This window comes from Protopterus annectens, chromosome 7.part1 (genome assembly GCF_019279795.1).
Source record: "Protopterus annectens isolate FY-2018-M chromosome 7.part1, PAN1.0, whole genome shotgun sequence".
Lineage (NCBI taxonomy): Eukaryota > Metazoa > Chordata > Ceratodontiformes > Protopteridae > Protopterus > Protopterus annectens.
This window is the reverse complement of record NC_056740.1, coordinates 92,784,852-92,800,945: the sequence shown is the minus strand read 5'-3', so window position 1 is coordinate 92,800,945 and position 16,094 is coordinate 92,784,852. Positions and strand designations below refer to the sequence as shown.

General features: G+C 38.7%; 1 protein-coding gene across 2 annotated transcripts in view; it reads left to right on the top strand.

Annotated features, from left to right (window-relative positions):
- Positions 1 to 683: 683 nt before the first annotated feature.
- MYO1E (myosin IE) overlaps positions 684 to 16,094 on the top strand; it is a 1,655,775-nt gene continuing 1,640,364 nt past the window's right edge. For both annotated transcript variants that reach the window (XM_044078573.1, XM_044078572.1), the window contains exon 1: positions 684 to 964. In XM_044078573.1, the coding sequence (XP_043934508.1) occupies positions 962 to 964 (3 nt within the window). In that variant the 5' untranslated portion in view covers positions 684 to 961. The remainder of the gene's footprint in view (positions 965 to 16,094) is intronic.

The following is a 16,094-nucleotide window of genomic DNA, read 5'->3' as shown; positions in this document are numbered from 1 at the left end:
TATAAAAGCAATACTTAAAATCTGGCTCTAATTTTGTGTCTTTCCCCCACCATTATTTTTGGCTTTGTCCAGATTTTTTTTTGCACTTATAGGGTGAGGGTAATCAATGATACACATGCCACCTCTCAACTGTACAGATTTTCGCAGAATGTCCAGATTTTTGCCTCATATTTTGGTCCGTTTTTCAGAAAATTGTGATTTTTCTGGCAAATTAGTGGCAAATTATTAAATATTGAAGTTAGAAAATAATGACAGGCATTTGAGTTTCAGACTTCAAAGCCTTCATAAAATTCATGCTAATGCAAAACCTGTAATTCTATCAACTTTTTAAGTTTGTAAAAGTAATATTTTAAAACTGTCCTTATTTTTTGTCCTTTGTCCCACTTTTATGTATGGCTTTGTCCTTGTCCAGATTTCTTACTGTAAGAGGTTGAGAGGTATGATGTTAAACTACATGACATCCAAGTTGCATGTCGCGTGCCTTTCCAGAGTCCTGAAACAGGAAGAAAAACTACAACTCCCAGAATATAGCACAGCTCCACCTTAGTTGCTGTGGTTTTCATTAAGTCATTGTAGTGGGATTTCCCTTTGGAGAGAGGGTGTGGAAATAAGCATCTGATTGGCTGGGACATAGCCGAATTTCCCATTTATGGAAAGTGTGGCTGGAATTTGGCACTGGCTACAGTGTAAACTGTCTGGATGCAGCGTCTGTGAAATAGATCAACAGGCGGCTCTGGAAACAGTTACAAAAACAGACTTCGTGTCATCAGTAGCCGAGTGAACCGAAGAAGGCTGCTGTGGGCTCCATCACGGCGGCCAGGTCATCGCTAATGGAATGCTATTTTTGTCATTTATTTCCAAAATATTCCTGGAGAAGCACTGCAGCACCCATCTCTGCCGTGTAGACGTAGTAACTTTAAGCTGTTTGTTGTTGCAGCACCGCAGATAGGGCTAACACACAATGGTAAGTTTGAATGAGTTACAAAGTAGCAGCCCAGAATGCTGGTTCTGTTTACAGGAAACAGACAAACTTGAGCATGCTGCAGAAAAAAAAAATAGATGTTTTACAACCAGAATTTTGTGTTTACTTCACAAAGGAAAGTAATGTTATCCTGGATGCAAAAGATGCTTAAATTGTATATATGCTGGAGATTACAGTAATCCTGTGTGTATACCTGTGAATGATGAACGCTGTGATGTGATGCAGGATGGAGAAGGAACATTTGAGCAGATCGGACTTTTAGGTTGGTAATGCATAGTTTTTGTTCGGGTGGGGGTTCTTGGATATAGAAGTATATTGAGCTACCGAGATGAAGTGGTGACTGTAAGTTGTGATGTACCAGGATGGAAAAGGTTAACTTCATTCGAGACTTTTAGCCTGGTATAACCATCGGAGGGGATATGAAAGTACTTTAACCCACTGAGTTAAACTGTTGGATGTGAAGCAGTATTAAGAAGGCTATTAAGACTTGTGCTACTAATGCATTTGATGTTGATCCGTGAATTGTGCTGCCCATCCTGCTTTTGTCCATCGCCGATGGTTAGTTCTTCGTGTTGTACAAAACGAGGATGAACATATTGTGTGGGATGTAATTGTATTTAACCTGTATAATCGTTGACAGATCCTTCTGAAAGGCATTGTCATTCTGTTAAATATGATTTCATATTCTGTTGCATGGTGCCCGCAAGTCTTACAGTGTGTAAGAAATGCAGTATGTTAAGAGTTGTTAAGGTAAGAGTTGGCATAAAGCAGTGTAACAATTTGGTGAAACCGACATGAGCATTAGGTGAGCCTTCATACACTCTTTCTTAATGGAGGAAGAACAAGCGTTGTTACCTGGTCTTTGCTAGGTCAGGCAGGGCTGGGTTGGGTGGAGCTGACAAATCATGACACTGCTTTGGGAGGGTACAGCAGGTGCAAGCTTTCTGGTAAAAAAAGGGAAGGCTCTAGAGAACTGTTGGTGATGGACGTCTTACAAATGCACTACCTGTCTAACAAACTACCGGATAATCATTCAGCAGTGCCGTATTATTTTCTATAAAGCTTATTTTTGTTTAACCTTGCATATATCTGTCACTCGTTAAACTGATAGTCTATTATGCTGGTATGACAGTTGCACTACCTGTCCTTAACAGACTACCGCATAATCAGCAGTTTTGTATTCTTTTCTATAAAGCTTAATTTTGTTTAACCTTGCATATATCTGTCACTCGTTAAACTGATAGTCTTTCATGCTGGTATGACCGTTGTATATAGCTACGTTTCTAACGTTTTCCTTGTTGTTGGCAGTACTGAAAATCAGTTTGTATGATATTTGTGTATCAGACAATGCTTTCCAGTGCCAAGAGTTACTGGCCTCGTGTGAAACATTTGTTTTCTTTAATGAAACAGAATACTTGTATGGAACCATTTTTGCTAACTTAAACTTGAAACAATGGATTTAGAAATTCTTATTATGAATCCATGGGGAGGGTGGTAGGAATTAACGAGAGTGAAGTATATTGACATTGTCAGTTGTTTGTTTATGCAGACTTGTCTTTTGTAAGTTACCTGATTGACCAGTAAACCTGTATAGTTTTGAAAAGGATGAAATGTGACAACATTCAGTGTTGGCTGTCTTACTGTAACTGGCTTGGCTAGCACACTATGTTGCAGTAGTAACTTTTGCATCTGTGTGTATGTAGGTGTGATTGCGTTTTCCCTGCTTTTATGATGCTTTCTGGCCACTATGGTCCTGCCTCAATGTACCTTACACTTGTGGCTATTTATGTGTACTTGCTAGTCACAGGTAGCAGGCAGGTTTGTTATAACACTGCCTGGTATGAGTATAATGCCAATGTGTCTATTATATAGTAGAAAAAGTGAGATTATAGTGCTTTGATCTGGATAATTTCTAAGGATATTTCTGTCAGATTTCAGATCTTGTATAGTTGCTAAAACAGTGTCTATTTCTCAGAAGTTATCTTACCAGAGCAGTGTGTATTTTGACATCTTGTGGGCAGACAAGATATAAGAGATGTTGAGCCTCAGCACACCGACTTGTTTAGCTGCATTTTGTCATCAAGATGGATCTTTGTAGATAGTATTGGTTGCTCTAGGCAAATTCAGGGTTGAGCAAAAAATTCAAAGTCTGAGAAAACATTCCAGCATGAGCATCACACCTCAACTTTTAAGTATAAGAAATCTGGACAAACAAAAGAATAATGGGAAGAGAGAGGCCCAAAGTCAGGGGGCAGATTTTATATATTGCTCCTATATGCTATATAAAGCTGCTAGAATAGCAGCTTTTGTGTTGGCATGTATTTCCTATGAAGTATGTCATTTAGTGACTTTATGAGGAATAGACCAAAGATGAGACCAATCTGGACTGCTGAGAGATGTATGATGAGTGCAGTGATTGTTAAGGCCAGACAAAGCCATTCACACATAGTCTGGAGCAATGCAAACATGCCTAGGCACACACTCAAACAGCCTATTCTGAGAATGCATGCATGTACTAAAATGCGCCAGTAGCTGTATGTTTTACATACAGCTATTTTTTAAAGATGGTTGGTTGTTTAACAAGCCAACCATCTTTACAAAATTTATTTTTTTTATTGGAGTGATGTTTTCTTTTTTTCTTTTTACCTGCATCTGTATTTGTACTTGTAGCACTATAGAATTCTTCTTAATTGTCTTTCTGTGTGCAAGATATTTTTTTTATGCCTTGCTTGGTTTGCTTTATGAAATTGCATCCGTTTTGATTTGCTGTTCATATCTATATTCTGTACCTTAAAATCATATGCATTCTAAAATGGTAATTCCAGCATTTTGTTATTTTTATGATGCAGACTCTGAGCTGTTATCATATGCATTCTAAAATGGTAATTCCAGCATTTTGTTATTTTTATGACGGAGACTCTGAGCTGTTATTTGTTGTGGACTGTGGTAGTTTATAAGCAAATGAAATGAAGTGGTCCTAGCCAAGAATGCTGAGGTTTCTTTCCTAGTGTTATTTCTTAGCAAGAAATGGGATTTTATTTAAATATTCATGTGTTGCAAGTTGTGTTTCATGTTTCAGCAACACTTGTCTGTTAGCAATGTATTGCCTTCTCTGTTTGACTCAAAAATCTGGTGAGTCAAGTAACAGATGACACACCTCATTTCACAGGAGAACCTGTAATCACTAATGAGAAAGGGAGTAGTTTCTTTCTGGCTCTTTTCTGTCTTTGAACAACAGCAAGCACTTTGAAATGCCTAGTGAATAAACATGGGTGGGAATCTATAATTAGACTTTTAAAATAACCAGGCTACATTATTTATTTTCAAGCATGAGAGAAATATGTAACCTAAAAAATGAGAAGACTGTAATTTTCAAAAAAAAAAAAAAACATTATCTGGGATTTTATGAAACTCTGGGTTATGTGACTATTTCTGTATGTTAATAATTGCTTATATTTGCTGCTTCTAAGAATAACAGTTTATATTTGTATTACCATATAATTGCCTGTCAGCAGGAAAAGCAAACAAAGTTTAAAGCTTGTATAAAGGTGTGTGTGTCTGGGCGTGTGTGCACGTGGGTGCCTACATTTGGTCTAAATGCAGGTTTGTCAACATCTATATAACCAACAGCATTTTGTCGGTCAATTTTATATATAGATGGTCAACAGGTGTAACAGTCCCAAGGTAGGGTACTTTCCTTTTCCCTGAGGGTTGTGAAATCCCAGAGTTAGTGAATATATAATTAGCCGAGGGTGTGGGAGGCACTTGCCCTCCTACAAAAAAACTGCTATTTTGTTTGAAAACTGCATATGGTTCTTGACATGTGCATGGTGACCATACCTCTCAGTTGTCCAGATTTCATAGAATGTCCAGATTAATTTCATTTCTCGTAAAATTTGGTAACTTCTAGCAAATTACTGAAGATTGAAGTCACCAAGTTATACGCATTTGAGTTGTACACTGCATATCCTTCAGAAAATGCATGCTAACACACATTCTGTAAGTTTATAAGTGCAATATTTAACATACAGGTTACTCAACTGAAGTGATTAGACCTGTGTCTGTGTGTTTGTCTACTTTTATATTTTTTGTTGTCCCATTTAGTAGTGTTTTTGTGACCTGAAGTAAGGCCTGGCTAACATTTCCAAAACAATACATCAAGTTTCCCAAAAGCATGTGGAAAAACGTGTTATGGTCTGAGACCAAGGTTTAACTGTTTGGCCAAAATCCAAAAGGTACGTTTGGCGCAAAATCAACACTTCGCATCACCAAAAGAACACCATCCCCATGGTGAAGCATGGGTGGTGGCAGTATCATGCTTTGGGGTTGCTTTTCTTCAGCTGGAACTGGGGCTCTAGTCAAGGTGGAGGGAAATTCCAAATACCAGTCACTTTTGGCCCAAAATCTTCAGGCGTCTGCTAGAAAGCTGAAGAGGAATTTCACCTTTCAATATGACAGTGACCCCAAGCATACATCCAAATCAAGTCAACAAAAGAATGGCTTCACCAGAAGAAAATTTAAAGTTTTGGAATGGCCCAGCCAGAGCTCAGACCTAAATCTAATATAAAATCTGTGGGGTGACCTGAAGAGGGCTGTGCGCAAGAGATGCTGTCGCAATCTGACAGATTTGGAATGCTTTGGCAAGGAAGAGTGGGCAAATATTGGCAAGATGTGCCATGCTGACTCCTACCCAAGAAGACTGACTGTTGTAATTAAATCAAAAGGTGCTTCAAAGTATGTGCACACTTAGTCAACCAGCATATTGTACTTTTTTAAATTTTTTATTTTTTTCCCTAACAGATTTGTTTTGTTTTTCAATTGAATTGTACAGGTTATAGGTCACATTAAAGATGGGAAAATTTTTTTGAAATAATTTATTGTGGTTGGTCTCATTTTTTTATATCACAAAAACCTGGCATTTTAACAGGGGTGTGTAAACTTTTTATATCCACTGTAGCACTGTGTACTGATTTATTCTTGAATCGCTGTGTACTGATTTATTCTTGATTGTGTTTTTTGATAGTCTATGTCATGCTATTTATTTTAAAGAAATTTGAAATGGCAGTTAAAAGCATTGCACAAACAATGTTTTTGCCATTTTTCCTATTAACCAGGTTGGTCTATTTGGGATGTGCATAGAAGTAATTCCTTCTTGGGGATAAACCTCTGTGTAAAGATGATTAATGTAGTAAAAACAACTAAGCAAACAGACAACTTTGAAAAGTGACAGGGCAAAAACACTTAACCTGCTAACAAAAAAACCTTAGGAAAGAACTGTTTATTATCTTTTTTTTTTCACTGTTGTCTATTCTGCTAATGTCTTGTTTGCTGAAGGATGCTAATACCTTGGGCCAGAAGTTAGGCGATACATTTGAGTCTGAGTTTTTCCACTTGGGTTTTTTTTTTAATTTTGTCTTCATTTCTCAGGATGTTTCTTCATCCTATTCCATGTCCTCTACATTGGAGCATGTTACTGTTTAATCTAGTCACTCGCCATCTTTATGTTCAACAGGAACTTCATAAATTTCCAAAATATACCTTTTATTTTCCCTTTTTGTATTCTAGCAAAGACACTTTTTTTTCTTTGCTTTTTCTCTGTTTCATGCAATTTATTTTGCATCACATGAATTTCTATTAAAAGTTCTGAGTACTGTGTTTAATCTGTTTTACTAGTCCTCTAATATCTTGGGTCTTGTTTATCTTATGCAATCTTCCTGTAGATCATCATCTTCTGGAATGAGAGCATCTTTGCACTCTATTCCTGAAAATCTTCTACAAAAAGGTTCCAGAACCTCTCTGTGACATCCTCTTCAGATAGATCCTGCTTAATCTACTATTTCTCCATTTGGGGACCCATTGGCCCATCACATTGCAACATAACCTGTGTCGCAGCCAGCACTGCTTCTGTACCTTCCCTTGCTATCAATTTTCTAATGGAGTTTCATGCAAGTCTCTTACAGGAAGGCCCCAAAACCTCACCTTATAATAAATCATCTTCAGATGTAACTGCGGCTGCTTTGAGGACCTTCTAGACCATCATGTTTTACACTGTCAGTGCCAGAGATTCCACACTAAACCTTTTCACAGGTGGTCCATCACTTCAATCTGTATTTCATTTCTACTTCAATAATTGTTTTTTTCTACATTTTCCCCCATTGCAATGTTATTTTTGTATTGTGAAGTTTTCCATATCTGGGGCCCTTTGCTTGTATTTCTCTCCAATTGGTGCTGTACTTTTTTGTATTGATTTTTAGGTGGCTTTTCTCCTTTTGCATAAAAAAATGGCATCATCTCCAATATCGTCTTGTACCTTTCAAAAACCTTTTGTTTTTTTCATTTCCATTTTTTGCATTAAGGAATATAAAGTTTTATTAGTAGCTATTTGACAGATTCCCCCTCCCCAAGTATTTTTATTTTCTCTAATTTCTCTCATAATCTTTCTAAATATCCTCTATCAAGAAGTTCTGGGTTTCTTGCTTAATAGTAATTATTCACAATTTCTTTCTTATCCTAGGTCTACTCTATCATCACTGTTCTTCTTTCTTTGCCTGTTAGCCCTGTGGATTCCTTCTTGCTTCTTCCACAAGGAGGGGGCACCCAGTATCTGGTCTAACCTTGTGGTAGTAACATTTTCATGTCCTGAGGATTTTGCACTGCTTGTTTTTGTCCAGTGCATACACCAGGATTTTTTCTGGGACCTATACACCAGGTTTTCTTCCAGTTATGGTGAGATTTTGTTTAAAAAAAATAGGTCTGCCACGTGAAGGTATTCCCCAAGACTTGAGGATGAATTGAATTTCAAAACTATTCTTACTGATCCCCCCCCCCCCCTCCATTCACATTGACTGTGGTTGTAATAGTAGGACTTGTTGATTTGACTGAAGTGTCAAGCTTGTCCTGTGAAATAATAAACTTGCTGTCAGTAATTTTGAATTAAACAAGTTAATAGCTCCCATGAGGTAATTTTATCTAAATAATGACTTGGTATAAATCCAGACATTATCCCAATTTCCCCATAGAAAACACAACATTACAGGGGTTGGATTAGAAATTTTCTGAATGGAAAAGGGAATGATTTGAATTTTGAGATGCATTTACATTGCATCATGGGTAAGAGGAGGTGGGACGGTGTCTTGCAATTCACTATGTGTTGGATGCAGAGTAGCCATTGAGTGTAAAATAAATGTCTACAATGCATTTTCCTATTTTATGCGATTATTCAGATAATGTTCTTGTGTTATTTAAAACTACTTTCTTTCAGTCTTGTCACTACTGCTATAGCAGGTAGATGACGTCATGCAGACCGATGGAGATTGAACAGCATATGACTAAAGCTACAAAACTGAGCAGTCATTTATTTTAACTTGTACACAACTAGAATCATTGAGCATTCTACCTGGAAAGTATATCTGGGCAGTAACATACATCATGAATTAAGAGAAAGCAATGGGTATTGAAATGTATGAAAAATGTATTCTTTAATTGACATATACCACTTTTTTGAACAACAAGTACAAATGGCATTCTTTAGACAAATATGATTCTATTGCTAAGCCTCTTCTTTGTGTTGGATGTCGCTTCATGTGAAAATTTAACTAGCTGGAATTGACCTGAGAACTATGTTGTCAGACTAAGAGATGGAATCTTGAGTCAGAAGATTTTTAAGAAGAGGAAAGTGACCTAGAATAATATAGGGCAAAGATATCTAATTAGAATTATGTCTGCCCTGACTCTTTTTTTCTATTTAATAATAGACTTCATGAATTTGGAGGAGTTGCATATAGGAGCATTTATTGTCCATTCCTTATTGTGAAGTTACTTATCACATTCACTTTGCTGTGAAGGAACTTGGATCAAAAATAGAGGAAATGCTGTAGAAATATCACCCTCTGAAGCTCCTGTGTTCTGGTATTGGATGCAAGGTCTGTATGTCAAGCTTCATCATTCTGGAGGGCTTTTATTGCTTGGAATGTCAAATTCTGAAGAGAAACCCTTTTGAACAGCTTGTTCAAAAGTGTAATAGCTAATTTTTACAGTAGATGGTTTGGGATGACCATTTGTTTGTGTAGCACGACTCCTGACTTTGTGGTCAAGATAATACCAATTTAAATACAGAGAGATCCAAATGCAAGAGTATTTAATATAAAAATTCTGACTGAATTGTCTTTTTTGAAAGAGTCCAGATGTGTTAATTTAGAAATCTCGCTAGTTTCATTTCCATACCTTAACAGCAGATTTTATAATAATTACAAAAAAGCAAAGTAGCTGGGGGATACTTGAAACATGCATGTTACTAGCCATAGAGCAGGATTCCGTGTGTCTTTTAAAATATGATTGGAGTTCTTGGTATGAATGCAGTGACTGTGAATGAAACTTAAGTAAAGTAGCTTAAATGATTTGCCTTTTGATCATCATTGTTGTCTTAAATTTATCTTTTTGTTTTTACTCTGCTCTGGAAATAAAAAAAAAAAAAAAAGCTGTTTGTAGGTTCTTAGGTGTGTACTAGGCTAATAGCCCTGGATCCTTTACAAGCCTAGCCGATAGGATTACCCTGGCATCGTGCCACCCGACTTTAATTCCCACTGCCTCTGTCAAGTAAAGCCACTGGAGTGATCCCTGGGGAGAATTTTCTATTTCCCATCCGCTCATCAAGATTTCTCTTGAAGAGGGCCAGTGAGGAACTCTGCTTGACATGTATGGGAAGTCTGTTCCATAGCATGGGCAGTCTCTGAGTTTTGAACCTGTCCCTCCAGCATGTTCTATTGATTGTGGTAATGAGGCTGAGGTGTCTGGTGCGTGTGGTGCAGAGGGATTGGGATTTCATAGATGTAGCATTTCTAACAGAGTTGGATCAGACATGGCTTTGTAAGTCAACCAGAGATCACCTCTAAGTAGGTGATATGAGACAGAGAATAGTTAGAATTTTTTGAGTCTCTCCATATAGGACAAATGTTTAAGGCCTAGGATCCTCTTTGTGAGGTACTTTTACAGCCTCTCCAGTTGTTGCAGGTGTTTAGTGGGGTACATGCCAAATGGGGCATTGTACTCTGATTGGCCTAATGAGGGAGACCATGATCTCTTTCTTCCTGGATGCAAAACCCTTAATAATGAGATGTGCCACATAGAAAGACTTTTTGACCACAGTGGCAATGTGGTGGTCAAAAGAGAGGTTCCTGTCAACCTCTTTTGATGCCTTCTGTGTTCAGTGGACTGCCATCAGTGTGGTAATTCATGGCAACTGGGTTTTTCCCCAAAGAGGATGATACTTTTTTTTGGCATTGAGGTTAAGGCAATGGTTCTAACACCACTCATTGGTCTTGGTCTCAGTGAGACCTTTCTGTAGGATGTCAACATCACTTGGGGAGTTAATAATAGCTCCCAACTTGCAATCCATCTGCAAACTGTCACCCAGAGTCCCTTTGTGTTGGCCTGGTCTTCCGAGAAGTAGATACCAAACAGGAGAGAACTCGGGATCAAACCCTGTGGGACTCCACTCGTGACTGGTCAGCAGTCAGACTTGGTGTCAGCCACTTTCACACTGTGGGGTCTACCTGTGAGCCAGTTTGCAACCCACATAGTGATATAGGGGTTGATACCTAGCTTAGTTTTTCTATGATTCCTGAGTGGGGAATGGTATCAAAGGTCTTGGCCAGATCAAGGTAGGCTGTATGATCCACCTTGCCTTCATCCACAGCTCTGGTGACTGACTCAAAGAAGTTGAGCAGGCATGATCTACCCTTCACAAAACCAAACTGTGTGGGATCCAGAGTTTGGAGATTCCCTATATCCTTGTTTTATTAGGTCCATGATGATGCGTTCCATAGCTTTGCATATCAGGCTTGTCACACTAATGAGGCAATTAGTTCCCCGGGTCTGTAATCACTTCTCCTTTGTGGAGAGGGATGACTGTGTAGCAGTTCACCATTCGGTAGGGGCAAAGCCTTAGGTGAGGCTGTGATTGAACTGGGCACACAGGTGAGGTGCCAGTTCACTCTGTAGTTTATGTAGAACACAGCCAGGGATATTGTCAGGTCCCATAGAAGCTGTATTCTTGGCCTTGGTCAGTGCTGTTTTAACCTGTGCAACAGTAATACTGGGAGCCTGGAAATCTACTGGTATTGTGACTGGGAGGGAAGAGAGGGGTAAAGTTGGTACTGAATCTGTTGGCCAGTATATTGGCAATATCTGTTGGCTCAGTATAGGAGGTACCATTTGTGCAGTAGCTCAGAGCAAATCTGGGTATTGCCATGGAGATTCTTTACATAACTATAGAGGCCTTGTGGTTGACTTTACTATCTGCTGCAATTCTGTTTTCATAGCTAGCGTTAGAGGATTTGATGAGGGATTTCAACTTTTTGAGGCTGATAAGGGAGTTTTTCCAGTCTTGGGACTTCACCTTATTCTACATCAGTTTCCTCTTTCTGTTGTAGAGTTTGTTTATGATAGGGGACCACCAGATTGGCTTCTTTTTTTTTTTTTTTTGAAGGAGAGTGTATTGATTCTATTGGGTATGGCAAGATCCATACATTTGTGTACGTGTCTGTACAGGGCATTGGTGTATAATTCAGCAGTCCTGCAACTATTCCCCATTTGTATGGGTGCCACGAAGTTAGCCACCTTTGTTTTTAGGAACCCAAAGTTAGCTTTGGAGAAGTTTTTCATGGTGGTTACCTTTGCGTGGTGGGATGGGAGGGATGTGGATTTCCAAGGTGATTAGTTAGTGGTATGATCTAACTAGGGGAGTAGCTGACTGTTGGTGTAGAGCAGTGGTCGCCTATGTTAGTAATGACCGGGTCAAGGATGTTGATACCTCTAGTTTGGGTAAGAACGAGCTGGTCCAGTGCATTGGAATTAATGAATTCCAGGAAATTTTGGGCAAGTGTATTGGTACATGAGTAGTTTTCCAGTTAATGGAGGGGTAGTTGAAGTCACCCAGTATAAGTGTGTTAGGTTGGACCCTAATATTCTCTGGGGTGCTTAGGAACATAGAGTGTGAGTCTTGGGACATGGTTGGGGACCTATAGCAGGCTACGACCTGAATCGCTGTCTTAGCTGCACCTGAAGTATCTCAGATGCATTATGTTGAGCTACTAGTCTGCAGGTGTGTGTATCCTTTATGAATATGGAAACGCCACTGCCTTTGAAGCTCCAGTCCAAGTTCTGGGGCTGATGTGGAATGGGTTATAGCCTGGTAGTACAGGGGTGCTTTCTGCTGCCTTGAGCCAGGTCTCTGTTACGGCACAAATGTCGATGTTCTCCATTTTAAGAAATGCTTAGAATGAGTAGATAACCCTCCGATTGCATTTGTTTGTAGCTGTTACAATGGTAATATGGTCTTTGGAACACTTCCTAAAAAAGGCACTATAGGGGTGTCAAGAGCTTTGACCAGTATCCAGAAGCCCAGGGGTGACAGATGCAGGCCATCTCTGGCAAAGCATTGATGTCTGTCAATCATGTCTTCCCAGGCAGACAGATACTGAATCCCCTTAGATGACGCCAGAAACTTCGGAAATTGTTGAAATCAGTCATTTTCTGCCTGTACGGTGGAATCATTCTGGGTGATGGTAGGATGCTGCTCAGAGCTAGTGTCATACCTGCCTGGGCTACATAATCAGAGAGCTCCTCCTTGTCCCTTTTCATGTAGTCATGCCGCGGTGGTATGGCAGTAGCGTTGTTACCTCACAGCAAGAGGTTCTCCCGTTCGATTTTCGGCTTGAGAGTGCCTTCTGTGTGGAGTCTGCACATCCTCCCCACTGTTGGGTAGCATTCGAAAGACGTGCATACGTAAATGGGTGTGCCTTCGTTGAAGGTTGGGCGGCGAGCTGGCACCTTGGCATTTCGTAAAAATCTACTGCCAATCATTAGCAGACCAGAGTTCTGCTGTGGCGACCCCTTACCGGGAAAAAGCCAAAAGACAACCAGGGAGGTATGTCTCAGGTCATTCACACCTACATGTACAATGACAGAGTCATATTTGTATCTGTTGTTGAGAGACCTGAGTGCATGTGTTATGTGGCGGATCCTGGCGCCTGACAGGTAGTTGACTGTTACTTTCTCCTTATTCAACCTAGTGTGTGCGACATCAGTGTGCCTCACTATCGAGTCACCTATGACTATTGTTGGCCATGCTGTTTTGCCTTAGAGGCTTTGGCTGAGTGGCACTGTTTAGGAGAGTTAAGTGCATTTCTGCCTCCGTTTGGGTAGATTTTTCTTGAGAGTCTTCATGAAGGTAGGTGTGTGGTTTTGTGTTTTTATGTGAAGGCAGTGCTGGTGTGTGTTCTGGAGGGCTATGTGTTCCATGTGGTGTGGTGCAAGTGTTCCTTCTCCTCTTGAACAGCTATTCCAGTCTTGGCTGGAGAGTGCATGGTTTCCAATTTGGATATATAAGTGCATCTCTCGCAAGTCTGAGTGTTGAGTGGTAAGAGGAGAGGGTTGTCGGTGTACATGAGGCAGTTGCAACATTGACTCGAGATGCCCAAGTTCACTAGGTTAGTAGGAGAAAGCACAGGGAACTGACCTTCAGACATGCCTGGAGGGATGGGGGTTAATAATAAGTACTGGAGCCGTTTCCTTGTAGAACGTTTAGTGCTGGTAGCACTTTTGTGTGCTACAATAATTGCTACCAAGAAATCTAGTGCTAGACTATAATAAGCTAGTAAAAGTGCAGGTAAGGAGAGCACTAGCAGAGCTAAGGGAAAAATTGAAAAGGAGACTTTGGCACCATTCGGAAGCTTACAAACAATCCTGATTACAGCAAATCTGTAGCTGGACTAGACTAGTTACAGGAAAGGCGGGAAACAAGCGCAAACACAGGCTTGTAAACCAGAAAGTTGAAAGAGATGGAAGAACTGCCCAAATGGCCAATAAACTACAATTTCCAGGCCAGAAACCACTTCTCTTGGGGTAGATAGGCTACCACTCCCACTGATAAGCTAGAAGGCTTCCCTCCAACACAGAAAGGTTTGAGGGGGCTCAGAAGCTAACAAACAGTCCTGCATACAACAAATCTGTATCTGGACTAGACTAGTTACAGTAAAGGCAGGAAACAAGCTTAGAATTTTTTTTTAACAGAAAAGCAGCTAAAACAGCACTAAAAGTGAGCACTCTTGAATGTGTAGCAGTATTAAAACAAATACAGTTTAAATATATGCAATTTATTCAAAATGTGTTCTGAACTGAATTCAGTTATTGGGTTATTCAACTTTGAACATTTAAAAAGTGCCAAAAAATATACTTATCAGCTGAGAAGCACACTCAAGTCAGAACATGGGGAGATTCTAGCAAAGTTTTCCCTAGTAAAGTAGAAAGCGAGAAAGGAGGAGTAGAAGATAATTCAAGGTTAAGAAACTAAGGTATGCAGCTGAATGGACCCTAGACTGCATTCGTCCAAGGTAAAATACATGTAATAATAATAAAACATACTATAACATGTAGAAAAGCTTTCAAAGTTCTTTCTCAATGCATAATAATCAATTAAAATTAGTTACCTTTTTTATAGCAACAACCAGCCTATCAAATTCTTTTCATAGATTGTCATGAATTAGTATTTAAATACACTTAAAATTATTTTCATAGATCATGTCATTAATTATTTAAATACTAAATACTCTTAAAAAGCTAAACTTACAATCTAGCTAAAAATTCTAAGAGCTATATAAAAACTACATAAACATTATTGAAATGTATATTAAATAATAAGTAGGTAGCTTAGATAAAATATATTATATAAAAATCTGCTTTGTCTTTTTTAAAACTGGTTTTATACTGTTCACATTATTTAGACCATGTGCAGTATCTGCTCAAAATGTTATACATTTGTATTCTGCTAACTCAGTCAAAATTTAATTATTTCACCTCTGTTTGGCTTAACTATTTGCTGTCATACCCTAAATTTATCACCCAAGCTTACATTATGCTTACTTGGTGCATTTGAATCCATGCACCTTTGTATTTCAGAAAGGTGACAAATTGGCTCTTATAAGGTGGGAAGAGATGTTTGTTTACCATGATGACTTATCTTTTTTATTCATGCTGATTTACTGCTTTAAAAAAGATTTGTGGATGACATATTTCTTATTTGGAATGAAAACACTAATTTTGTCTCTGACTTAGAGAAGACTAATCCGTTTTTAACTTTTGATGTCAGTATGTCTTCTGAAATTATACATTTCCTGTATATTTCTATGATGTTTAGGAATAGACAGTTTGACACGAGGATACACAGAACAAATGTACAGTCTACCTGATATGTCCACTGTAGTAGTATACACCCACATTGTTATATAAAAACTGACTGTGGACTGTGGACAGTACTGTTTGACTAGTAGGTTGATCACCAGGAATGAAACTCTTTTGGAAGAGTTACAGAATATGACTACTGACTTTAAACTCAGAAGTTACAGTTCAGAAGTCATTGAGACAAATGACTCTGTAGTAGCACACTGTCATGCTACAGGAATACTTTATTTTTCAACTGTTTTTCTAACTCTTATGCATTGAATAAAAATAATACAACAATTGATGAGAATGATGCTACGAATAGTAATACTAACAATAATCCTCATCTGGGGTATCTTATGAAGTACAATAGTCATACTAACATGGTGAGACAAGTTGTACAGAAGAATTGGATAATACTCCAATCAGATCCTGAACTGAAGGAAATAGTGGGGGATAGACCGCATTTTGTTTCCTTTTAAACAATGCCTTTGCTATAAAAAACCTGTATTTTATCAGAAGAATAATTATGCTTTATCAACTAAGAAGGCTACTATTCCATGCTATAACTGTACATACTGACATTACCTGTATAATTAATTTGTACACTCAATAACACAACATGTGTTTTAGATTCAGTACTTTTGCCACCTGCTCTACTGATAATGTTGTATATCTTTCTAACTGTCAAGTATGATGTCCTTCCATTCACTGCTTCAGTATTCATTACAAATGGGATTCCCTGCTGTGAAGCCCATCGTCCAGCCAGTTTACCAAAGTCTACCATTTCTTTAAGGTATGCTGAACATCACCTACACCCTCCTTGCATAGGGTATAAAGGTAACATTTAAGTGTACCATCCTCTGAACTTCTTTGCCGCCCATCCGAATGCTGT